The 26,862-nt window shown below is 26.7% G+C and overlaps 10 protein-coding genes across 10 annotated transcripts; 3 read left to right on the top strand and 7 right to left on the bottom strand. All coding sequences in view use genetic code 12, as the record gives it.

Moving 5' to 3' along the window:
* Positions 1-335: 335 nt before the first annotated feature.
* IST1 (Ist1p) lies at positions 336-1,148 on the bottom strand (the record flags this gene model as incomplete). The annotated part of the gene is made up of 1 exon (XM_051760305.1): positions 336-1,148. The coding sequence occupies one exon, from the start codon at positions 1,146-1,148 to the stop codon at positions 336-338; it is 813 nt and encodes a 270-aa protein (XP_051611966.1).
* Positions 1,149-1,424: 276 nt separating this feature from the next.
* Positions 1,425-3,614, bottom strand: HRK1 (putative serine/threonine protein kinase; the record flags this gene model as incomplete). Its single annotated transcript, XM_051760304.1, has 1 exon — positions 1,425-3,614. The coding sequence occupies one exon, from the start codon at positions 3,612-3,614 to the stop codon at positions 1,425-1,427; it is 2,190 nt and encodes a 729-aa protein (XP_051611965.1).
* Positions 3,615-5,381: 1,767 nt separating this feature from the next.
* SOL1 (Sol1p) lies at positions 5,382-6,449 on the bottom strand (the record flags this gene model as incomplete). Its single annotated transcript, XM_051760303.1, has 1 exon — positions 5,382-6,449. One exon carries the CDS (start codon positions 6,447-6,449, stop codon positions 5,382-5,384), a length of 1,068 nt encoding a protein of 355 aa, XP_051611964.1.
* Positions 6,450-8,089: 1,640 nt separating this feature from the next.
* On the top strand, positions 8,090-9,385 carry KGF55_005303 (phosphatase; the record flags this gene model as incomplete). The annotated part of the gene is made up of 1 exon (XM_051760302.1): positions 8,090-9,385. One exon carries the CDS (start codon positions 8,090-8,092, stop codon positions 9,383-9,385), a length of 1,296 nt encoding a protein of 431 aa, XP_051611963.1.
* A 1,604-nt stretch (positions 9,386-10,989) lies between these two features.
* Positions 10,990-12,378, top strand: SOF1 (rRNA-processing protein; the record flags this gene model as incomplete). Its single annotated transcript, XM_051760301.1, has 1 exon — positions 10,990-12,378. One exon carries the CDS (start codon positions 10,990-10,992, stop codon positions 12,376-12,378), a length of 1,389 nt encoding a protein of 462 aa, XP_051611962.1.
* A 304-nt stretch (positions 12,379-12,682) lies between these two features.
* KGF55_005301 (cleavage polyadenylation factor subunit) lies at positions 12,683-14,161 on the top strand (the record flags this gene model as incomplete). Its single annotated transcript, XM_051760300.1, has 1 exon — positions 12,683-14,161. One exon carries the CDS (start codon positions 12,683-12,685, stop codon positions 14,159-14,161), a length of 1,479 nt encoding a protein of 492 aa, XP_051611961.1.
* A 22-nt stretch (positions 14,162-14,183) lies between these two features.
* Positions 14,184-15,269, bottom strand: KGF55_005300 (peptidylprolyl isomerase; the record flags this gene model as incomplete). Its single annotated transcript, XM_051760299.1, has 1 exon — positions 14,184-15,269. One exon carries the CDS (start codon positions 15,267-15,269, stop codon positions 14,184-14,186), a length of 1,086 nt encoding a protein of 361 aa, XP_051611960.1.
* Positions 15,270-15,439: 170 nt separating this feature from the next.
* RAD53 (serine/threonine/tyrosine protein kinase) lies at positions 15,440-17,791 on the bottom strand (the record flags this gene model as incomplete). Its single annotated transcript, XM_051760298.1, has 1 exon — positions 15,440-17,791. The coding sequence occupies one exon, from the start codon at positions 17,789-17,791 to the stop codon at positions 15,440-15,442; it is 2,352 nt and encodes a 783-aa protein (XP_051611959.1).
* A 563-nt stretch (positions 17,792-18,354) lies between these two features.
* FOX2 (bifunctional hydroxyacyl-CoA dehydrogenase/enoyl-CoA hydratase) lies at positions 18,355-21,072 on the bottom strand (the record flags this gene model as incomplete). Its single annotated transcript, XM_051760297.1, has 1 exon — positions 18,355-21,072. One exon carries the CDS (start codon positions 21,070-21,072, stop codon positions 18,355-18,357), a length of 2,718 nt encoding a protein of 905 aa, XP_051611958.1.
* A 1,778-nt stretch (positions 21,073-22,850) lies between these two features.
* Positions 22,851-25,544, bottom strand: PMA1 (H(+)-exporting P2-type ATPase; the record flags this gene model as incomplete). The annotated part of the gene is made up of 1 exon (XM_051760296.1): positions 22,851-25,544. The coding sequence occupies one exon, from the start codon at positions 25,542-25,544 to the stop codon at positions 22,851-22,853; it is 2,694 nt and encodes an 897-aa protein (XP_051611957.1).
* Positions 25,545-26,862: the final 1,318 nt, after the last annotated feature.

Raw genomic sequence — 26,862 nt, 5'->3', positions numbered from 1 at the left:
AACGTCTAGTCTTTGTCTATTCCAGTAGGTTGAAAGTTATATTCAGCCAAGCATGAGTGACTGATTCAGTACATTTGATGCTCTTACAAGCCTCTATAAGTCAGAATAAGACTCTTAACTTTAATCTTTCTCTTGAAGGTATCAAATAACTACAAATAATCCGTTAATTTGGAAAGTAAAATTTTATCCAATGATCAATTCTATAATTGAAAACAATAGGATGAAGTAAATTTCCAAAATAAAAAGGATTACGATTCATATTATGAGCTCCTATCGAATTGATTTCAAAAAGTCCTTTAATTTTCTTTTCTTAGTGAAAGAATTCAGTGAGTATATTATTTTGGTGTTTTCTTCAAAGCAGCAAATCTTGCAGCTAATGCATCAAAATCATTTTGTTGCTTAATTGGTTGTTCAACCTTAGATTTTGTACTATTAGAAACACTAGGTTTATCAGCTAATTCCGCTAGCGGGGATTCAATATCTTTAATTTTTTCCTTAGTACCATTTCCTCCTTCACCATCATCACTATTATTATCATCATCTTTTTTGGTGATATCATTTCCATTTTCCTCGTCATCATCTAATTTTATATTTTTTAATCCTGAATAAGGAACATTATAAGCTAAAGCAATTTCAATTAAATAACAATTAACTAATTCATCACTTGGAGGATCAATTTCACATTTTCTTTTAATTTTATCTGGAACATAATTATTTAAATTTTCAAAAAATTCTTTATTTATAGGTTCCGTGGTATTATTGAATTTTAGTACAAGAATATCTTTGATTAAAGTTAATTCTTTTAATTCTGTAGACTGAGCTGAATAAATTATAGAACTAATTGATTCAAATAAAGATTTATCAATTATGGGCTTATCCAAGATTAAATTAATTCTTGCTAATAATAATTCACAATATAATTCTAAAATTTCCAAAAGTTCAATATATATATCATCTCGAATAATATTTTCAACTCTTATTTTGGCAGATGATTCTTTTTGTTGTTTTAATAATTCTGCTAATTGTCTTCTTTGTTGTTTTGTTATTGCAATTTTTTTATCTTGAATAAATTTTAATTTTGATATTGACATTTTAAGATTGGTTTTCAATCGTATTGGATTTAAATGAGGTGGAATTGGTTTTGGCATTTTTTGAAGGTAAGTGGTTGTTTCTTTTGTTCGGTGATTATTTTATGACTTAATTGAGATCTAGGTTGTATGTATATCTACAGCTAAGATTGTTGAATCTGAACTATTTTGTGCGCAATGTTTATTCGAGTTCCGCTTTAGAAAAAATACGAGAGCCAAAGCGCATCATTGATATGCTCTACATAGAATAATTTGAAAAAATCATCATTAAATTTCTATTATATTCATTCAAAAACGTCATTAAACTAATTAAAATTAGACTTCTTCCTTTAACTTCTATTCCAAAACAACAGTATGATCATGTGGTGGAATTCCCTTTACCAATATTTCTTCATCATCTTCATCAAAATTTGCTCCTATATTATCAATACTTCTTGTAATTCTTTTTAAAGTACAACATTGAATATCTTTTATCCATTCATCATTCATTATTTCATCTAATGAAGCTCTTTTTTTAGGATCTATTTGTAACATTTTATTTATTATTGGTCTTGATGCATGAGGTAATAATCTCATTAATCTATAAGGTCCATGAATTTGTTTATGATGAGATGATTTCTTTTTAGTGGTGGTGGTTGTTTGTTCCTTGTCTGTTGTGTTGTCTTGTTGATCTTGTTGTTCTTGTTTTCGTTGTCTTTCTCTTTCTTCTTCTTCTTGTTGTTGTTGTTGAGCAAATTGCTTGAGATATGATGAATCATTTTTTCTTTGTTCTAAAAATTGATTTTTTAAATCATTTTTTTTAGTTTCATAAAATTCTAATTTTTGATCTATATCTTTTAATTGTATTAAAATTTCAGTTTCTTGTTCTTCATTTAATATTTCGATTTCCATTAATTTTTCATTTTTTGAATCTATTTTTTGTATTTCAGAATTTTCTTCAATTTCATTATTATTTGTATTATTAGTTTCAGATTTTTCTATATCTTCCAATTCATTTTCTTCAATCATTCTTTTCTTTTTATTTGATCTAACAATCATATTTTTTAATTTTCTTTGTTGTAATAATAATTTATGACATTCATTACTTAAATAATAATCATGAAAATTATCATCTGGCATACAATATAATTTAAAACTATTATCTTTTTCAGCATTGGGGATTTTCCAAGGAAATCTTTTTAAAGTCATACAACAATAAATTATAGCAATTGACCATAAATCAACAGGTTGAGGATTATAAGAATTGGGCGATTTCAACACTTCAGGAGCTAAATATGGATCACTTCCAACAATACCATGACATGGATGTATACTATCTTTTGAATTACCAAATTGATCATAAGGATATTTAAAAATAACTGCTGATCCAAAATCTATAATTTTCAATATACCATCCATTGTAATAACACAATTATCTAATTTTAAATCTCTATGAGCTAAACCTAAACTATGTAAATAATTAACACCTTCTAAAATTTGCTTGAGGCAACAATTTATTTCAGCTCTTGACATTTCTCCACTCATTACAACTGCAAAAAAATCTATTGGAGCATATTCCATAATTTCAAAATATCTATTATTTTCATGAATTATATCAATAGTTTTTATAATATTTGGATGTTTTAAAGTTGATCCAATACAATATTCAGCAGTACATTTTCTTGTATAATCTTTTAAAGTTTCAGTTGATCTTCTTGCTCTAAATTCTTTTACTGCAAAAGTTTTTTGATCTGAAGGTCTTGTTATTAATTTTACTGAACCACCTGCTCCACTACCTAATTCTTTACCAATTTTACCATATTTTTTAACTAATGGTGAATTATCATCAGTGAAAGGATCTCGATTATTATTTGTTGAATGTGATGCATTTTGTAATAATTGAGTTGATGTTTGATTAATCATATTGGCTAATGATGTACTTGAATGTTCTCTAGATGGTGCATTACTTGATGGACCTGAATGTTGTTGTTGTTGTTGTTGTTGTTGCTGTTGTATCTGTACCTGTTGTTGTTGAATTGTTAAATTATTTGATGCAATAGGTGGAGGTGAATGTAAATGATTTGAATATTGTCCATTTGTTGCTTTTTGATTTGATAATTTTTTTGTAGGTTTAAAAAATCTTTTTAATTCAACCATTGAACCAGATGGTTTTTTTAAAGGTTGATCATCTGGATGTAGTAAAGATTGATTATGATCTTCTTGAGGTAGACCAGCAACAGGACTATGAATTATGGGAGTTGTAGATGAACTTGGTGATGCAGTAGTTGATTTATTATGTTGATGTGATGTTAAATTATTATTATTATTACTAAGTTGTTGTTGTTGTAGTTGTTGATGTAAAGTATCTGGTGAATTTGTTCCAGTTGGACTATTTAAACTTTCCATTGAATCATGTTTACCAATATTAAAACCTAGAAATTTCCTACCTGTTGAATGATTTGAAGTTGATGGTGATAATTCATTTCCATCATTATTATGATGTTTATGATGTTTTGAAAATAATTTTAATTTATGTTTATCTGGCATTTTTTCGGATATTATGTGATTATATATTAAGATTGTTGAGAAACGTGATTAATCAAATGATTTAGTGAATTAATTTAAAAATGAATATTAATGTATGTGGCTTGTTACTTTGAGGAAATCCCTTGTACGGATTATTGATGTATCTTGATTTTCTATTGATAGAAAAGAAGTGAATAAAAGTCAAAGTGTTGATATTCAAAAGCTAAAAGTCTGACATAAATTGATTGTTATTTTAGATATTCATATGATAAGATTTTGAAATTATTAAATGAGATATAGTTTATTCTTTTTATTGATGATTTTTCGGATAATTATGAAAAAAGATATGATCGAGTAATTGATTGAAGACTTTAATTGATGAGATTGGTGATGATCTAAGGAGTTAAATTGATTCTATACAAGTTTTATCTGAAAATGACTTGTTTTGATGGAAGTAAGTAGGCTAAAGTAATGAAAATGTGGTTGGTTGCCTTTTGTACCGTAGAAAAATATTAAAATTGGTGATATCTATTTCAAACTTTTAAATTCTTTTCCTGCTGTTGAAAATTGAATGATTCAATTTGTTTCTAACTAGTATAGTCTGATTGGTCTTCTAATTCTTGATACAGATGAATGGTAATGGTAACTTGTTGTTATTAGTTTTTTGTATATATATATATGTAATTTGATTATAAATTTAATATTAATTGAATGATTGGATAGGAATAAATTTATTTGTGTTAAGAGAGAAGAAAAGAGAGAAAGAAAGAGAGAATCTTAATTAGGGAATTAATCCATTCCAAGTGAGGCTGAGATTTTTAGAGCGGAGTTCAAACCAAGAGTGATATTTTTTATGCGAATACTCCAATCGGAACTAGTAAAAATTTGTTGAGAGAAAGACATAGTTCTTAATTCAGGCGGTAAGCATAAAAGAAAAGAAAAGAAATAAAACCAATATGTTTGGTGCAAATTTTCATGGCATTAATTTGACGTTATATATGATGAGAGCTTGGCTAGTGGGATTGTACACTACCAAGTGAGTATTTCAATTTTGGTGATATTGCACCAAATTGATCATACAAATCTTTCTGAATATTCTGTTGGTATATTCATCGTGTCAATTCTCTTAACTTTTTCAAAATTCTCTTTCAAAAGTTTTGATGTGTTTCAAGTTTACTTGTATCGACATAACTATGGGGTTTAAAGAATTGGAAAAAAAGAGTATTTAGTTATACAACACCAAGGAAATGAATATAAATTCATATACTGCAATAAAATAAATGCATTATCTATAAAGTTTAATTTAAATTTAAATTGTCCATTTTTGATTTAAATTCTCGAATTCGTGATGGACTTGAATTAAGATGTACTTTTTTCCAGAAATAGTACCGATATGTATATTACATGTCCAAATTTCACGCCCAAAATTAATAAAATAATATTTAGTATTTTCTTCTTATTATTTGACTTCCGCTTTCTAACCATATTTCAATCTCATTGCGCATAAAGACCCTGATCTTTGGTAATTCCCAATCGTCCTTTTTTGTATGATTCGAATGACAATTGCAGCTCCCCATTGATACAAATTATTGAAATCCAGTCCAACATAAAATAACTTTCCCATTAACAATCTTGGAACTACTCTTAAATTCTTTAAATCTGATTTCGGCAAACTTGGTTCTTCCAACTTTTTGAAATATCTTTAGGTTGCTAATACAATTTGGACTTTTAAATTCATGTTACTATCTAGGCTCTAGAATTATCAGTATCGATTAATATATAATATTTTTAAATATTTTCAAAATTTAATTTTTTTGGTTTATATTTTAATTGATTTTTTGATAATTTTATAATTTTTTTATTACCTTGTTTATCAATTAATTCCATATGAGTATTATAATTTATGTCTTTTTGTTTAGATGAATGTTGATCATTGAGATGGACCCCACTAGTGAATTTTCTATCATTATTCTCATTATCATCTTCTAAAAATGGATTTATTAACTTTATTTTGGGGATTTTTTTTGTATCTTCTAAAGTCATTATTGAAGTTTCATCATCTTCATCATCTAAAAATTTATTATTAAACAGTTTTCCATGCCATTCTTTTACTTTTATATCATCTATTAATTGTTTTTTAGGAGTCGATGGTATTTTCAATTCTGCTGGGTCATCTTGTTCTTCTTCTTTTAGTATTTCATCCTCTGTTTCTACATCAATATCTTCCTCTTCTTCATAATATGAAGGTTTCAAATTCTTCAATTCTTCAATCTTCTTTTTATCAAATAATATAGGACTATGATTTAAATTTTTATTAATAGAATTATAATTTCTACCTTTACCAACTGTAGAAGGTGATGGTAAAAATAAACCAAATGATAATTTTTCATTCTTGCTAGGAGTTAGTAATGCAGCATTAGATGATGAACTAGTTGTATTAGATGATGATTCTAAGAATATATCATTTAAGTTTTTTTTCCTATTATATATATGATGATTTGATGTAGACGTTTGATATTGATTTTGAGACTTCGTAGGTGATTTTTGTGGAGTTTTTGGTGTAAATGGAAATGATGATTTGTTATAATTTGATGAATTAGATTTCCTCCTTATATGTGAATGTGAATGTGGATGTAAATGTGATGGTTGATCAAATATAGAAGTTTTATGATTATTGTTCTTACTTATTGTTGAAGGAGTTAATAAAATTGATTTATTTGGTCTATTTGGAGTTTCATAATTATTCATATGTTTTTGATTATTATCAATATGACTATCATTATCAAATGATACTTTATTATTATTGTTTGATTTGAATCTTGGTGGAGTTTGAGGTACTAAAAATGGATTTGACATGATTTAAGATTGGCTTTTATGTGATACGTGACTTTTAGCAACAACAAATGAATGAATGGAAGAATTTATAGCAATTGTGAATGTAGTGGTAGATACTTCAAATCAAAGAATGGAGATGTAGTTGGTCCAATGTGCCGATGTACTATGGATAGAATAAGTTGTAGGCTATAGATCTAATGAAACACGTCCTGTTAAATTTGAATTAATTTTTTTTTTGGTTGTAATTTAAGGGATTTTTATTTAATTTAATTTCTCGTTCTTTACTTAACAATTTTTTTTGCAGCAAATTTAGATTTAAATGGCTGGTTGATCTATGATTACACCTTTTAATAGGTGTTTTATTACCACAAAGTATGATAATTTCTCATTGAAAGAGAGTTTTAATCATGAAATCAATGGCATTCATTTATAACTACTAAAATCCACTTAGATCGGAAGCCATTGTGTAGCAAAAAAAGGTAAGTAGATTAAGATTTATACAACTTGTAGAATAATAAAGTGAAATGGTTAGCTCATAATTTGATACACCTAAGAGTTATTAAAATATTCAATGAACCAAACATCAGAGTGAACTAATCTGATGCCTAGTTTCTATTCTGAGTAAATTGATTTGTTGAAAAGGATCAAATCGGATAGTTTATTTAAAATGGTTTTCATATTAAAAATATACGAGATTATTCGAATTTGGTAGAAAATACGAAACTTAATTTTCGACTAAGGGTATAATTAACCATCCAACTAAGATGAAAGAATATCACACTGAATAACCAATTTTAATTGAGGATGATCAGAGCCAAGAAAGGTTTCGTTCCAATACTAATAACTTGGTACGTAATTTGCCCGATTAGCGTGTCGAAGAATAGTAAAATTGAAGAATTTGATAATTAAATTATTTGAAAAGCAACCAATAAAATTGATATCTTTTGAAAATAGGATTAGACCTGCTGAAACTAAAATTTGTATATTAACTCTATTTTGATTTTAACCAGTATAATCCTGTTATGAAAGGGAGTTTAATTAATCAGGATTATTTTTTATACAGTACTTTCTTAACTAATACTTGTACACACTAATAAGACAGTGTTAATCTATTCTTTGGATGTTCATACCTTTTGAACCTATTTATAACATTATAACAATCTCTTCATCAACTTTTACTTGAATCAAAACTTAATACCAATAACAAATATCTTTTAACTTTACTCTTTTAAGGTATACACTTCAATTACTCTTTTACTCAACGATACGAAAGAAAAAGAGATTTTGACATATGAAAAAAAGAGAAAGAGAAAAAACACTTTAATATCAACGTTTTATTATATTTACTTTACTTAATTAAACTAAATGATATAACAAAAGACATACCTTTAGAAGCTATCAATCAGTCATAAGTATACATCATCCATTTCACAAGATACAAGAACACTTCAATAGAATTATTTAAATTTTAGTGATAATTTTTATCACCAAATAAAATTTTGTTCAAACAATCAAAAGAAAAAAAAAACAAATAATAATAATAACCAGAAATTTTTACATAATTTGACAACCAATTTAACATTTAAAAACCTCCATCAAAACGCGTCATTAAACCATAAACCCATTCAATTGGACTTTTGATATATTCACCACCAAAAAGTATGGGAGTATTATCATTGTTTTGCTGTTCTGATACAACAGATGATAATGAAGATAAAATGCAGCAACAACATCAAAATCAACAACAACAACAATCTAAATCATCATCAACACATCAAGATAGACCTTCATCAAGACAAGCACAAAATAATAAACAAATACCAAATGGTTCAAGTTCAAAAAATCCATCATCATCTTCAACAAATTCAAATATATCAACCACTAAAAATAATAACAATAATAACGTGAATAAACAGATTCAAACACAACCTTTAAACCCAAATCCAGATCAAATACTTTCCTCAAATGAAATAAATCAATCTGAAAATTTTAAAAGTCGGAAGAATCATAATCATACAAAGAAAGATTTAGATGATGATAATTCTATTAATGAAACAGATACAATAACAAATACAAATGAAGAATCAAATAATCATACACCAAAATCTTCACAGAACGTACCGTCTCATGAAGTGAACATTCACAACAGTAACAACACTAACAACATCAGCCACAACAGTAACAACCCCACAAATGTTGGAGATATAATAGCACAAGCAAGTCCAAATGAACAACCATTACCAACACCAAATCAACCACAACCACCGATAGAAGATATAGATACAGATGTAGATGAATATTATGGTGATAATAATAATAATGAAAACGATGATTTACACTCCAACACATCATCATTAGATTTAACAAGATTACAAACAGGTCAAGCACATGATGAAGAAACAGGATCATTATTAGGTTTTAAATCTTCAAAATTTTCAAATAAAAAATGTCTTATATTAGATTTAGATGAAACTTTAGTACATTCATCATTTAAATATTTAAGAACAGCAGATTTTGTAATACCAGTTGAAATAGATAATCAAATTCATCATGTTTATGTTATAAAAAGACCAGGAGTTGATGAATTTTTACAAAAAGTTGGAAAATTATATGAAGTTGTTGTATTTACTGCTTCAGTTTCAAAATATGGAGATCCATTATTAAATAAATTAGATTTTAATAATTCTATACATCATAGATTATTTAGAGATTCTTGTTATAATTATCAAGGAAATTTTATAAAAAATTTATCACAAATTGGTAGACCTTTAAAAGATATTATTATTATTGATAATTCACCTGCTTCTTATTTATTTCATCCTCAACATTCAATACCAATAAGTTCATGGTTTAGTGATACTCATGATAATGAATTATTAGATTTATTACCATTTTTAGAAGATTTAGCTAAACCTGTTGTTGATAATGTTGCTTTAGTTTTAGATATATCACTATGATATTTTGGGGTTTTGAGGTTTTTTAATATAATTATATATACAAATAAATCAATTGCATTCATTAATTCACTACATTACAACTTACACAGTTTTAATACAATATAATTTTCAAAGCTATAGAATCTTTGTTTCTTGTTTTCATCAATAAAGCAGGACTTTACTTCGTTAAAAGTTTGATACAAATGGAAATATTTTAATTAGCTAATCAAATTTACTAGTCATTCAAGAAGAATTGATGAAGTATTAAAGCTAATTTATTTTTATTCAACTAAGCATAATAATAAATTTTTATCATACATACATATTTATATATATATGCTATTATACGTATTTGTAATAACATTAATAGAATTTTAATAATAATAATAATAATAATAATAATTTTATAAATTTGAATTTGTAGAGAGTTAGAGATACTTGAAGTTTCTCTTTATATTAAAGCTCCGTAAAAAGAGAAATGGTCAGATAACAAGTAATCAAGGAATTAATAATTCAGTGAACAAGTACTTTATATACCTTTCAAAGTACATTTAGTACTTATTCACCGAATTACTAATCCCGTAACTGCTTGTTATACTTTCAACCATTTCATTTGAGGTTGTTTGCAGATTTTCTTTAATATTTTTGCTGGACTCTTTATCTTTTCTTCGCATCTCTTTTCTGATTTTCATGAAGTTGATTCTAGTTCTTTCGGATTGGAATAAGGTAATGCAAAAATTTGAGTAAGATCAAGTTTTTACATTATCTTATTCCAATCAGAAAGAACCATATCAAGATCAAGTGGTTAAATTTAGATAAGCATTAAATTTATTCAAATTCAAATTGGTAAATTCATCAAAATTATCATCCTATGGGTAATGGAAGATCAGACCACATATACTACTGGGGGGAAATAGTAGGATGGAGTTGATCTTTAAGAATTTTGAACGTCTGATTGAGTTGTTTCTTCCATCTTTCTGGTCTTTTGATTTTGTTTTTGAATTGACATAAAAACTTTCTCGAAACCAAGCATCTTTTAAAAATGCAACAAATCTCGCAAAGTCCTCTTTGATAAGTTGGATTCATTTTCGTTGATGTCTGACGAACCTTGTAGTTTTTCCTGGATTAGGTGTTGAATCTCGTTTCTCCATTATATTCGAATCTTCCTTTCCTGTATTCAAAATTTCATTAACCTTAACACTTGAAGAAGTCTATTTATTTTCTTTTGTCATCTTTGACGATTGATCTTGCCGAATGAAAATTCGACTATATGATCAATAGTTATCTAAATGATTGAAACTTAATTTAGTGTTATTACGTAATCTGATTATTCTTATTTATATCGAACAAAACCTCTATGATATAATTCTGTAGAATGAGTCTGATGATATTCTAAAATATTAATCAATAATATAAGTCGTATATACTTAATATATGAGTTAGTTGTGGATATAAAACTAAAACATCGTTGAAGTTAGGGATTATTATAAATTAATTGATAACCATTTGATAGTGAAAAAAAAAGTTTTGATTTAGTGTCTCATAATGAGATGACATTTAAATCAATACTACTAACAAACAATCAATAGATCCAAACATCATATAACGCACACCCACACTCAATAATGAAGATAAAAACAATAAGTCGATCGTCAGATACTTATGTACCTGTACGAAATACTCAAGAAAGTTCACTTCCTAGAAATTTAAATCCTGCATTACATCCATTTGAAAGAGCAAGAGAATATACAAGAGCTTTACAAGCAACAAAATTAGAAAGAATGTTTGCTCAACCATTTATAGGTCAATTAGGTGATGGTCATAGAGATGGCGTTTATGTAATTGCAAAAAATTATAATGCAACAAATCAAATTGCAAGTGGTTCAGGTGATGGTATAATAAAATATTGGAATTTAACAACAAGATTAGAAACTGCAAGTTTTAAAGGTCATAATGGAATGGTTACTGGTTTAACTGTTACTCCGCAAAATCAAATGTTAAGTTGTGGAGATGATAAACTGATAAAGTTATGGTCTGTTGATAGTGAAGAATTTGATCAAACTATAACTGATGATGAAATTTATACAAATAAAAATCAAGGATTAATAAGAATTTTTAATGGTGAACATTCTTTTAAAGGTATAGATCATCATAGGGATGATTCAATATTTGTAACAGGAGGTGCACAAATTCAATTATGGGATATAAATAGATCAAAATATATAAGTAATTTAAATTGGGGAGTTGATAATATAAATACTGTTAAATTTAATAAAACAGAAACAAATATAATAGCAAGTACTGGATCAGATAATCTGATAGTTTTATATGATATAAGAACAAATACTCCTATTCAAAAATGTATAACATCATTAAGAAATAATTGTATATCTTGGAATCCAATGGAAGCATTCAATTTTGTAACAGGTAATGAAGATCATAATGGTTATTTATGGGATATGAGAAATTTAAAAAAATCATTAAATATTTATAAAGATCATGTTGCAGCAATAATGGATATTGATTTTTCACCTACTGGACAAGAAATAGTAACAGGATCATATGATAAAACTATAAGAATTTATCCCGTACTAGCAGGACATTCAAGAGATATTTATCATACAAAAAGAATGCAAAAAATATTTGCAGTTAAATTTTCAATGGATTCAAAATATATATTATCAGGATCAGATGATACAAATATTAGAATTTGGAGATCAAATGCAAGTGATAGATCATCAATAAAATCAATGAAACAAAGAAATAAATTAGAATATGATAATAAATTAAAAGAAAAATTCCAATATATGCCCGAAATTAAAAGAATTAATAAACATAGACATGTTCCTAAAATTATAAAGAAAGCTCAAGAAATTAAAAGAATTGAAATTAATAGTTTAAAAAGAAAAGAAAATAATGAAAAATTAAATCATGGTGATTATAAAAGAAATGAAAAAGGTCCTACAGAAAGGGAAAAACATGTTAGAGGTACTGCTATTGAAGATCGTAAATAGAGTATAATAGAGATTTTAATGAAATGTCATGATTCTAAATTCTTTAAAACTCTTTTAGATGTAATTTTCAAGCCTTGTTAAATATTGTACTTAAAATGTTCCCTCAGTAATGTCATTCAAAAAAACGAATGTAGTTAGACCGTGATTACTCTTTTGCAATGTCGTTCCATTTTAAAAATTAGATTGTTGGGGTTTTAATTTTGGTGATGTTTCAAAAGATGTGAAAACATTTGGAAACTTAATTTTTTTTTCTGTAAGTAAAGCTAAAGATATATAACCAACTTCATAACTATACCGCAATTAAATGTCAATACCTGGGTTTGGCGGGTCCGATTCATTCAATGAAGATAATATCAACATCAAAACTATAACTATACCATCATTATATGAATGGAGAATAGAAATACCTTTCAGTAAAATATTAAAATTTAAAATAATTGAAGGAATATGTGAAATAAATGGAACAGAATTACCAAATAATATAGAAATTAAATTAACAGGTACTAAAACATGTATATATTCACCTAAAATTGAATCAAAATTAGAATATCTACTAGTAAATAATAATGATACATCAATAATGATATCAAATGATGATGAAGATAATGAATTTACTGAGTATTTAAGTAAAGAAAATAATATGGAATCAATAATAAATTTACATTCATATTTAGAATCTAAAAGACAATTATGTCAAGATCATAATATATCAAATGAAGAACAAATTTGGGGTCCAAGAGTATTAGTTATTGGATCAAAACAATCAGGTAAAACAACATTAATTAAAAATTTAATAAATTATTCGGTAAAAATGAATCAATGTCCTATATTAGTTAATTTAAATCCTCAAGATGGTGTATTTGCATTACCTGGTTCAATATCAGCAACTCCAATAAATGATTTTTTAGATGTTGAAAGTTATAATGGTTATGGATTAACAACAACAACAACTGGAAGTACTTTACAAACTCCAAAACAACCAATTGTAAAAAATTATGGATTTACAAATATTTATGATAATTTAGATTTATATAAATATCAAATTTCTCAATTAGGTATAACTGTATTATCAAGATTAGAAAATGATTTAAAAGTTAAAAATTCTGGAATAATAGTTGATACACCACCATTAAGTATAAAAGATTTTGCAGTTATTGAAAATATAATTAGTGATTTTAGAATTGATTTGGTGGTGGTTATAGAAAATGAAAAATTATTAATAAATTTAACCAAAAAATTAAAACATAAAATAAATAATGGTTTACAAATAGTCAAAATTAAAAAAAATCAAGGAGTTGTTGAATTAAATGATAAATTTATAAGAATGACTCAAGAATTAGCAATAAAAGAATATTTTAATGGTAATTCAAAAACAAGGTTATCACCATTTAAAACTGATATTGATGCAAATGGTTTAAAAATTTTTAAAGGAATATTAACAAAAGATTTAATTAATTCATTATCATTTTTACCAGCCGGGGATGATTTTGAAAAAGATTCAACAAAAAAGGAAAATGAATTAGAAAAGTATTATAAATTAATTGAAAATCCAAGTTCTTCAAATTTAGATAATTCTATAATTACAATAACTCAGTTAGAACAATCACCACAACAACAACAGCTGGGCGAGTTAGGTAAAGAGCTATTAAATGCTTCTGTTTTAGGTTATATACATGTTTCAAAATTTGATGATGATAAAAAAAAATTAAAAGTTTTATTACCTTTTCCTGGTATATTTCCAAGAAATATTTTAATTTCAACAAGTATAGGATATAATGAGTAAATGTATGTAATAGAATGATGAGTTAATCAAATGGAATTTGTTTTCTTTCTAATTTTAGACTCTCACTAGCTGCGATAGCACTTGGAATTTTTATTCCACAACAATCTCCCCAAGTATTTATAACATCATGTTGATGTGTATGACCACACCCATCGTCATTCGTTGATTCATCGCTATGCTCAGGTATACCTTCGGGACATTTTAATAAAGAACCAAATAAAAAATGTTGAATTATTGGTAATTTCCCCAATACTTCAACTTTATACATTTTTATCATACCTTCTTTAATTTTTAACCAAGATTTTGCACTTGAAATATCATCAAGCATTGGAGAATGCCATCTTAAACTTAGCTTCTCATTATTATTCTTTGTAGTCTTTATTTGATTTAAAAAATAAATACATTCAAAATAAATATATTGATTTTGAAATTGTTCAATAATTTCATCATTGTGAATAGATTTTGGTTTTAAATACTGGTGATTTGTTAATTGAGAAGAACCAAATAAAAAAGGTAGGAAATGATAATCATCTAATCCCCAAACTCCATGTGAACCAGCTGGTTCTAACCAATATTTTTTTTGTAATTTTCTCATAATTGACATATATTTTGTAAATATTTGTAGTATAATTGATGTATAATCTTCCTTGTGTATCACTCCAAGTTTCTGTAAAGATAACAAGAAACAAATAAAATTTAATTCATGACCTGATCCATAATCTATCCTGTTAAAATCACCAAATGAATTTAATAAATAAGTTGAAGTTTCAATTATTCCCGTTGAACAAATTGGTGTAACTAAATCTTCTATTTTGGAATTTAACTCATTATAAAAATCTTTAAATTCAATTTTACCAAATCTTGAATCATTATTTTTAGGATGTATTGGATTATTATCTATTATTTTATCAATTTCATTAAATAAATTTAGTAGTTTTGATATTATTTCATTATTTGATGTAGTATCAAGGAAATCATTTGGTTTTGATAATACTGATTCTTGTAATTCAATTATAAAGTTCAAAATTTCATTATAAGTTTTTGAATCTATCCATTTCTCTAAATCTTCTTGTGTATATACTCTTCGAATTGGTTTTATGAATGTCATTGATTATTAATTGTGTTTGTAGAAACTTATGATGTAATTGATTTTGATTTAATTTTTTACGCGATAATCTGAGACATCAAAAAGTATCTCCAGAGTTAGTACAACAATTTCAAAAAAGTTTCATTATTCATTAGATTATTACATTGTCTGGCTAAATGGTTTCTAGTTTTCTATATAATACTTTGAATCAATTGATTCTTAAGACTGATTTCTTCAATACTTTGTTTTTGAATTCTTTTAGATATTAAATCTATATTGTTATTACTATTATTTTTTTCAATTTCTTCTACTTCATCAATTTTAATATTATCATTATCATCATTATTAAAATTTATTTTAGCTTTATAACCAATAAATTCATTAGTCAGTAAATCTTCAAATAAAAAAATTTTATCATTATTTTGAATTTTTATTTTATTTCCTTTTCCAATAATTTTATCATTTACTTTACATGAATTTGTACTCATATCACATAACCAAATTTCCATTTGATTATTTAATTTTAGAATACAATGAACTTTTGATAATCTATCATCTGATATAACAATATCACAAACTTCTGCTCTACCTATTGAAAAATCATTTTTATTAATTTTTATAATTTTGGAATTTAGTGATGATGATAAAGGTTCTAAAATTAATGAATTTTGATTTGATGATGATGATAACACTGATGAATTAGGTTTTATTTCTTTTGGAATTGATGAAGGTGATGAAGAATTTTTTGAGATTGATGATGATGATGATGAAGAAGAAGACGATGATGATGATGAAGGATTCGAATTAAAATATGATGGTTTTAATTTATTTTCTGATCCAAGTTGTGATTTTTTCAATAATTTAGTATTTACTGATATATTATCAATTTTAATTCTTTTATGCAGTTCTTCACGTTTATTAGTTATTGGATCAATATGATAAGGTCTTTTTAAAGGTTGTGACATTGGTAAATTTGTTAATGGTGGTTGTGATTGAGGTAATGGTACAATTCTTTTTGGTTTTTTAAAATCTTGTTGTTTTGTTGATTTTCTATTTTTTTCACTATCTAAAGGTCGAAGCATTATATCTTCATCTATTTTACTCATTGATTCAATATGTATACCGTTATCAATTTTTCTTGATTGTTGTGATTGTGATTGTGATAAACTAAGAGATTTTGGTGATGATTCATCATATTGAGATTCTTCTATAGCATCTTGAATCCATTGATGTTTTAAAGCTTCTTCTGCTGTAATTCTTTTTGTTGGATCAACTTGTAAACAACATTTTAAAAAATCTCTACCTTCATCACTTATTTCATAAGAATTTAAAGGAGATTCATGAAATTCTCCTTGTTTTATTTTTTGAAACATTTGTTGTTGAGTTTTACCATTGAAAGGTAAATGACTTGTTAATAAAACATATACTAAACATCCTAATGACCATATATCAACTAATGATGAATAATTATTTTTAGGAGAATCTGTTAAAATTTGACTGGAACCATATTTCCCAGTTATAACTTCTGGTGCAACATAAGCTAAAGTTCCACAAAAAGTTTTCATTAAAGTTGAATTATCACTAAATTTTGCTAATCCAAAATCTGTAATTTTAACAAAAATTGGATCATCTTGCATAATTAATATATTATCTGGTTTTAAATCTCGATGAGATATACCTAATTTATGTACATATAATATACCTTCTAATATTTGTTTTGTTATAACTTGAGTAGCATCTTCCCCAATAGCTCCATTTGCTGCAACAAAATCCATTAAATCACCACCTGGTACTAATTCCATTACTATATAATAATTTTCTTGATCTTCATAAAATGCCTTTAGGGAAACAATATTTGGATGATTTAATTTTTCTAATATTGATAATTCTCTATCAACTCCAACTAATGCATTACCACCTCCACTTGTATTTAAAGCTTTTCTTCTATTTATAATTTTAACAGCAAATCCATTACCAGTAGATCTTTCAATACATTTTTTAACAGTTGCAAAAGCTCCTTGTCCAATAGTTTCATTTTTTATGATAAAATCTTTATATATACCTTGATCTTTTATACTTGAATCTGGCGATAATGCAGGATTATATTTATCTGTAAAAATTATAATAAATTTAACAACATCTTTTGGTATACCATTTCCAACACTAATTTCATCACCTTGATTTAATAAATAATTTGAACCTTTAACTAATCTACTCCCATTTAATGAAGTACCATTTGTTGAAGTATCTTTAATCCAAAGAGATTTATCAGTTAAATTAAACCAAATATGAAAATGTTTATTTGATAATCTTGAAGAAGAATTTAATTGTAGATCTGATTCAATAGATCTTCCAAAATACCATGTTATTTTACCATTAATTTCAGATTTATCAGTTATATTCAATTTTTTATTGGAATATTGTCCTGTTGAACATAATAATTGACATATTTGATTTGGATTTGATTGATCTAATTTATTTTGTGTTTGAGTTAATGGTGATTGTTGAGTTGGTTGAGTTTGAGATACTTGGGTTAGCTCCATTTATTGAAAGATGAAAAGTGGAATTTTCGTGATCTATTTTGTGATCTTGGATAAATATATTTAATGGTGAATGACTTAAAATATGAATAATGTTTGAATGATTGTTTGATTGATGAAAATGGATCAATAACTTCTGAAAAAGAAATGGAATCAGTGGTGAGCTACAAAATAACAAGGGCCTTCAACTCCTATCTCTTTTGCTGACTCAATTAGAAGTTAAATGATTATTTATATCGTATTGATTGATTCTATTAAATAGTGTGTTTAGATTCTGTTAGTTAAAAAATATTCTGATTAAATTTAATACGCGTTTTAGTGTCTTAAATTCCTATCAAGGACATTGATTTTTGCGACACTGAAAGGTCAAGAATATCGAATAAGTATAGCCTACGATCAATTACTGTTTCCATAATACAGAACACCATCAGGTGTAATAAATCCCAAAAGGATATAGTTACAAAATCCTTAAGATACTTATTGAAAAAGAGACTTAAAAGCTTTACATAAAATCTAAATTTAAAACTCAATATAAAATTTAATTACTATAATAAAAACTTATAAACTTATAAATTTGGTTTATCACCAATTAATTTTATAGCAGCATTATTAATTGCAACTGTACCTCTTTCTTTAACATGAGTTTGGAAAATAACATTTTCACCTTCTTTCCAAGCTAAAACTCTTAAAGTTTCACCTGGATAAACAACTCCTGTAAATCTTGCTTTAATTTCATCAAACATACCAAATTTATCAATTAAAGCTTTTGCTGATAATCCATAAGTACACATACCATGTAAAATTGGTTTTGGGAATTTTGCTCCTTTTGCAAAATTTGGATCAATATGTAAAGGATTTCTATCACCAGTTAATCTATATAATGCAGCTAAATCTTCTCCAACTTTAACATCAACTTCATAATCTGGTTCTCTTTTTGGTGCAACCCATGGATTTGTTGCAAATGATCTTCTATCTCCATAAGTTTTATTATCAGCTTGACAATTTCTAATAAAATAAGTTGCTTCATTTGAATAAATAGTTTCACCAGTTTTATTATCAACTGAATTTGATCCATGAACAATAACAACATTAGTACCCTTTTGAGTAGTTTGTAAAGGTTGGAAAGAAGTTTTAATTTCACCTTCAGTTGGTGGTGGCCATTTATGAACTTTAATATAATGTTCACCATGTAATAAAAACATTGGATTAAAATTTCTTAAATATTTTGCAAATGAATTTTGTGATTTTCCTGAGTTGAAAGTAATTAAATGACCAAAAGTTGGAATAACTTGGAAATCTGAATCATTTTCATAAACATATTGTAATTGTTTTGTTGTTGCTCCTAATGCAATATTATATAATATAACATCTCTATCATTGAATTTCCAAACTGGATCATCTTCTTCTTCTGGTTCTTCTTCTTCATCTTCTTCATCACCTTCATCTTCTTCTTCTTCATCTTCGTCGTCATCATCTCCACCAACAGCAGATAAGATAGCCATTGATGATTCAGTAGTTGATTTTGGATTTTCAGTATCTTTTGAAAAATCAATAATATCTTCTAAATGATCTTTAATAAATTCAACAGTAGTTTCAGCATCATGAGAAACAGCACCTTTGGCTCTTTGCCATCTAGTGTTACCAATCCAACCACCACCGATTTCAAAGGTTTCACCAGTTACTGGAACTTCTTCAGAACCTAAGAAAACTAATAATGGAGCAACTTGATCAGCATGATATAAGTTTTTATCTTCTTCTCTGAAAATAGTTAAAGTCATTGCAGTTTCAGCATGAGGAGCAACAATATTAACTTTAACATTATTTCTTGCACCTTCAATAGCTAAAGTTTTTGATAAACCTAAAATAGCTGATTTTGCAGAAGCATAATTAGCTTGACCAAAATTACCATAAATTCCTGAAGTTGAAGTAATATTAACAATTCTACCAAATTTCTTTTCAGTCATAATTGGGAAAGCTAATCTACATAAATTAAATGTTCCTAATAAATGAACAGCTTGAACTTGATCCCATTCATCTTTTGTCATTTTAGCAAATGATCTATCTCTTAAAATTCCTGCATTATTAACTAAAATATCAATAGTACCATAAGCTTGTAATACATTTTCAATAATTGCATCAGCTTCAGTTGCAACATTATGTTGATCAGCATGAGCTTGACCTCCTGCAGCTTTAATTTCATCAACAGTTTTAGTAGCATCTTTAAAATCATTAACAACAACTTTTGCACCATATTTAGCAAACCATTTAGCATATTCTTTACCTAAACCAGCACCTGCACCAGTAATTAAAACAACTTTATCTTTTAATGAAACTTTTGGAGCACCAGATAAATCATTTGATGGTAATTCTCTTGCAGCTTTAGTTAATGAAGTATAATCATTTAACATAAATGGATGTTGATTTTTTAATAATTCTGGTTTTTTAGAATCATCAAAATCTAAAATTTCATTAAATCTTTTAGCAACTAATTCAGCAGTAAAAGTTTCATCTGGTTTAACAATTATACCACCAGATCTTTCCCATCTAATTTGACCATAAAATCCAGCAGCAACTTCAAAAGTTTGACCAGATAATTCATTTTCTGAAGAAGATAAATATAAAACTAATGGAGCAACTTTTTCAGCACCTAATTTTTCTAAAACTGGTGGTGGTAAAATTGATTCAGTCATTCTTGATCTTGCTAAAGGAGCAATAGTATTTGCTTTAATATTATATCTTTCACCTTCTTTTGCTAAAGTTTCAGCAAATCCAATCATACCACTTTTAGCAGCTGAATAATTAGTTTGACCAAAATTACCATAAAGACCAGCTGGTGAAGAAGTATTTACAATTCTACCATAATTTTGTTTTTGAAAATATGGCCAAGCAGCTTTTGTAACAGCAAAAGCACCATTTAAATGAACATCTAAAACTAATTTAAAATCTTTTTCAGTCATTTTTTTAATACTTGCATCTCTTAATATACCTGCATTATTTATTATAACATGAACAGTACCAAAATTTTTAACTGCTGTATCAACAATTTTTGCACCATCTAAAACATTATTATAATCTGCTACAGCAATACCACCATTTTTTTTAATTTCATCAACAACAACATCTGCTGCTTTTGAATTTCCTCCTTCACCACTTAATGCTCCACCTAAATCATTAACAACAACTTTTGCACCTCTTTTTGCAAATTCTAATGAATAAAATTTACCTAAACCACCTCCTGCACCAGTAATAATAACTACTTTATCTTTAAAATCTATTTTTGACATTATTTATAACTTTTATCTTTCTCTTAAATATATGAATATGAATATGAATATGTTAAATTAACCAGTAATTTTTGTATTTTCTCTTTTCAATTCAATTGATTAAATGTTATGATAAGAATGATAATGTATTATATATATAATTGAAGATTGATTTGATATATATACTCTATTTCAAAAAAAAGTGTTCAAATTAATTGTACTTTATAAAAGGGGGCAAACTATATTACTTATATTGAAAATTCGGATTATGGAAATTTTTCTAAACAGTAAGAGAATATTTTAATTTTTGCGGGGGGAATTATTCGTTAATTATAATACTTCAAACTTTGTGTAATTTATGGGGATGAAAAACTAAAATACCAATGGAAAAGAAAGTATGAAGTTTATATCATTAAAAATCCTTGTTAATCTGATTTTTTCTATCCTTACAAACGTCGTTCTACCTGTGTTTGATCTAACATATGTTTGTTTCAATCTATCACACATTATTTGTAGAGTAAAAGAATGAAAAGATAGGTCGTGTTACTCAAGTCAAACTCCTTGATACTACTACTAATACTAGTACCACAATTAAATAGCTTGTGATTACAGTAATATTCTATTCTATTATTCTTAGGTCGAAATTAAATTTTGAATTGTGCATTAAGTCCAACGTATAAGACCGCTTAAAAATAATTAAAACAGAAAAAAAAATTATTACCGAGGACTTACTCACTATATAAAAATCATTATTGGCTTTAATTTACTATGTAAGTATTAACGAAATACCGTTGACTTCAATGATTCCATACCTATGAAAGCATGACTAGACTATAGTACATAACGCCATCAAAAGCATTACATCAATTATTTTATGTTAGTCACGTTTGAAGTCACTCTTTAAAGTAATTCATACCAAGACCTAAACATCTAGTAAATTCTAGTTGGAAAAACCAAAACCTCTAGAAAGAAATCCTGTGGGCTGATCTGGTGTGGGAGTTAACCATAAGTGAAGAGTTATACAGTGTTTGGTTCTACATGAATAAGAGCTCTTGACTGAATTTTATGTCATGAACACTTGTACTTACTTATTGATTCTAACTTACTGAAAAATTATTTAATGTAACCTCTTAACAAATGAGTCCTCGGATATTCTTCTGCTGATTTCGGACTAAATTTAAAAAAGTGGCTACCAAAATAATTTATTACACGTGGTAGCAATGCTTAATCAAAATTATCAACACTTTTGTAATTCTAACAACCAACCTTTAATATCAAGCATTCAAATTGATCTGAAAGAACTAAAACAACAATCTCTAACTCAAGTACTAATTTACAACACTAAAACTTATTTTATAAATATTATTATCTATTAATTAACGTAACTAAATAAAAATAAAAAAAAAACTATTAAAATAAATACCTATAATATAACACTAAATGAAAACTAAAAAATTTTTGTATATGATATGATGATAAATAAATAAAAAAATGTGATTAAGTTAGACAACCTATTTATTTAATATTATTATTATGATGATTGATGAGTTTGAACTTCAATTTGATTTGGGGAGAATCAAAATGAAAAAAATTGTGATTTCAATTATATTTGGGGAGAATATAATTGAAAAAATTGGGGAAATGATGGGGAATGGATGATGAATGGGTAGTAGTTATGAATGAATTAATTTTTTTTTCTTTTTTGAAAATTTTGAATTATTGAATGAAAATTTTATAATTTTTAACAAAATTAAGTTATAATGATGCCAACAATGAATAAATTCATTAAATTATTAAATTTAAGTTGATTTTTCATGTTGAGTTGAAACTCTTTGCATAGAAACTAAGAAATCTTCTAATGATCTTGAATCATGTTTTGGTTTAGCTGATCTACCATTACATAAGTTATCAAAAGCTTCAGATTGTGACATAATATAATAAGCACCTCCCATAACACAGAAAACACCAAATGACCAAACCCAAATTCTAACAACTGTAACAATATCAGTCCAATTTTGTGACCACCAACCAAATAATGTAAAACAAGTAGCTAAAACATCAACAATTGCAACAGCACCAGATAATTGCCATGAAGGAATTGATGACCAGAAAGGACCTTGAGCTCTTGTAATAAAAATTAACCAATTTTCAGTTAAAGAAATTTGTAAAAATAATATACCATCTAAACCACCAAAATTTTGAATAATACCACCTTTTGGTAAAAACATAGTAGTTAAAGTAATCCAAGTACCAATAGCTAAAATTAAACCTAAAATAATTGACATACCCCATAATCTTGGAGTATTCCATTTAACTGGTTTTGGATCATATGGAGCATTATCATAAGCAATAGCTAAAGTAGCAACATCAGCAAAAATAGCAATAAAAACAACTAAATCAATATTTAATGAATGATTTAAAATAGCAATCCATAAACCTAAAAATACTTCTAAATGTAATGATAAAGCAATACGATAAACAACATATGAATACATTCTGTGGAAAATTTGTCTTGAAGTTTTTAAAGCATCAATAATTGCAGATAAACCAGGAGCTAAAAAGACAATATCAGCAGCAGATCTTGCAGCATCAGTTGCACCTTCAACAGCAATACCAGTATCTGCCTTTTTTAATGAAGGAGCATCATTAACACCATCACCAGTCATAGCAACTAAATAACCTCTTGATTGTAAAATTTCAACAGCATTATATTTATGTTGTGGGAAAACTTCAGCAAATCCATCAGCATTTTCAACGAAATCAGCAATTTCAGAACCAGCCATATCACCACCACCTGATAAACCTAATCTATCAGCATCATAAATATTTGTACCTAAACCTAATTGTCTACAAGTTTCTTTTGCAATACCAACTGCATCACCAGTTAACATTTTAACTCTTAAACCTAAATTTCTTGCTTCATTAACAGTTGCAGCAGTATCATCTCTTGGAGGATCCATACATGGCATAATACCTAAAATTTCCCAATGACCTTCACCTCTTTTTCTTGCAACACCTAAAGATCTAAAACCTCTTGAAGCAAATTCAGCAACAGTGTTTTGATAATTTTCATGAATATCTTCTGGAATTGGATGATCATCTTCAACAGTCTTTAAGACGAATAATGGAGCACCTTTAACACAAATAATTCTTTCACCTTCTGGTGATTCAACAATAGCAGTAACTTTTTTTGAAACAGGATCAAAAGGTTGAAATTCAATAACTTTATATTTTGGTAATGCAGCTTTTGCTCTTGGATAATTAATTAAAGATTTTAAAAATGCTTTATCAATAGCATCTAAACCTTTCTTTTTTCTTGAAGCAGCTAAACAAGCTGTTAACATTAAATCATCTGGTTCAACACCTTCAACAGTATATGGTTCATGTAATGATAATTTATTTTTAGTTAAAGTACCAGTTTTATCTGAACATAAAATTTCAACACCTGCTAAAGATTCAATAGCTGATAATTTTTGAACAATAGCTTGTTTTTTAGCTAAATAAGCAGCACCAACAGCCATAGTAGTAGTAACAACAGCTGGTAAACCAACTGGAACACCAATAATTGTAATAGCTAAAGTATATCTTAAAATTGGAACAATTCTAACAGTTCTATAGAAACAAGCAACCCAAACAACTAATAAAGTAACAATAACAAAAACTAATAAAGTAGTACCAATACCATTTAAAACTTCAGTAAAATGACCAGTACCTGAAGAAGCTTTGTTAACTAAAGAAGCAGCTCTACCAACGAAAGTATTATCACCAGTAGCAGTAACAATCATAAAAGCTTCACCAGTTTTAACAGTTGATGAAGAATAACAATTATCACCATGTCTTTTATCAACAGCTAATGATTCACCAGTAATAGCAGATTGATCAACTTGTAATAAACAATCTTCAGAAACAATTCTACCATCAGTTGGAATAACAGTACCATCTTCTAATTGTAAAATATCACCTGGAACAACTTCATTAGCTGGAATTTCAACTAATTGACCATTTCTAACAACTAAAGCAGTATTTGCTAATGTCTTTTTTAATTCATCAACAATTGAACCAGCTTGATATTCTTGAATAAAACCAACAAAAGCATTTAATAATAATAAAGCACAAATAACACCGAAATCAACCCAATCTTCTAAACCAGCAGCTAAAACAGCAGCGGCTTCCATAACGAATTGAATTGGACCAACAAAGAACATAACGAATTTTAAAACCATATTTTCTTGTTCTTCAGCCATTTGATTTAAACCATATCTTTTTCTTCTTTTATTAACTTCATCATCAGTTAAACCAACTCTTGGATCAGTTTGTAATAATTCTTCTGGTACTGCAACAAAACTTGCTTTATTATCTTCATCTTCTTCTTCTTCTTCACCAATTGCTCCTGGATTAGATTGTAAATCTAAAACTAATTGATCAATATCTTCTTCTTCATCATCAGATACATTTTTATCAACTTTTTCATTAGTTGGTTCAGTAGCACTCATTTTTTCTAAATTTTCTTTATTTTTCTATTTCAAATTCCTTATATTATCTATTTTCTAGTGATATTTAGTAGTTATTAGGTATTAATTATTATTTTGAAATGAAATTTGTAAAATAAAAAAAATGGGAATATGTAGTAGTTAGAAAAAAAAAATGGAATGAATGAATGTTTTTAATTGAAAAATTTGAAAAATTAAAAAATTGATTCAATTAAAATGTAAAAAAAAAGGAAGAAATGGTAAGTAAAAAATTTTAGATGAAATATCAACGATTATATATAACTTTATATTACTTTATAAACTGAGTTATTAATTTATTTAATTTAATGAAGAAATTGAAAATTGAGAGATTTTAAAAATTTTTTGTTAATGTTTTAGTTACTAAAACCAACACAATAAAACAATAATAATAATAATAATAAATGAATAAGTAGTACAATATTAGGTTAAATAATAAACAAATAAATAAATAAAAAAAAGCAAGATATAATATTAAACCAGACTAATACACAAAGGGAAAGAGATATATACACATAGGCTACATACATACATAAACAGCTAATACATAATAATGTACAACTTATTAACTAAATTGTGCATTATCTAAATATTTAAAATTGTGTACAAATTTAGCCGTTAATACCAGGTTTCTATTTGTATAGACTATATAGAATTAAAATTTATTTTTCAAGCAGGAGAGTAAAATTTAAACGCTTGACGGAATAAAATTTATGTTTCTGTCTTATTTAGGGAGGAAAACAAGGAAGAGAAGATAGAGAGATGGGAGAGAGAGGAAAGAGGGGGTACTGGAAAAGAAATTTTGTTGAGTTTATTAACCAATAATATTCTTACAATAAGATTCATTAGATCTGTTAATAAACATTTGTAACATTGAATGAATTATATATTCCTTTAAACGATATATATTTTCAGTTGGAATATATCCTCAATATTCAAAAAGATTCAATTTAATTGGTTCATACCATCCAATAAAAAGTTTAAACATCTTTACATCTTCTACTTATTCTAAATTAAAAATTTCGTATTATTGTCTTTTATTGTTTCTTTTTTTTTCTATCTAAATTAAATCTCACAAATCTGTATGTAAGCAAGATCTGGGTGTAATGGCATCTGTAATAAGGATGTTCTATTGTATGAATTTAGTCAGACCTCGCATTAAATATTTGGACCTAATCTTATTCCATATGGTAGAAACTCCGACCTAAAAGAAAAGAAAATTAATTTGAAAAATCCCTCAATGCAAATTTCTTAAAATTTTAAAATTGATTATTTTATTATATACAGTACTGAGATGGCTATT

Source organism: Candida pseudojiufengensis (genome assembly GCF_024610245.1).
Source record: "Candida pseudojiufengensis strain CBS 10847 chromosome Unknown scaffold27, whole genome shotgun sequence".
Taxonomy (NCBI): Eukaryota; Fungi; Ascomycota; class Pichiomycetes; order Serinales; family Debaryomycetaceae; genus Lodderomyces; species Lodderomyces pseudojiufengensis.
This window is presented reverse-complemented; position numbering and strand designations above follow the sequence as displayed.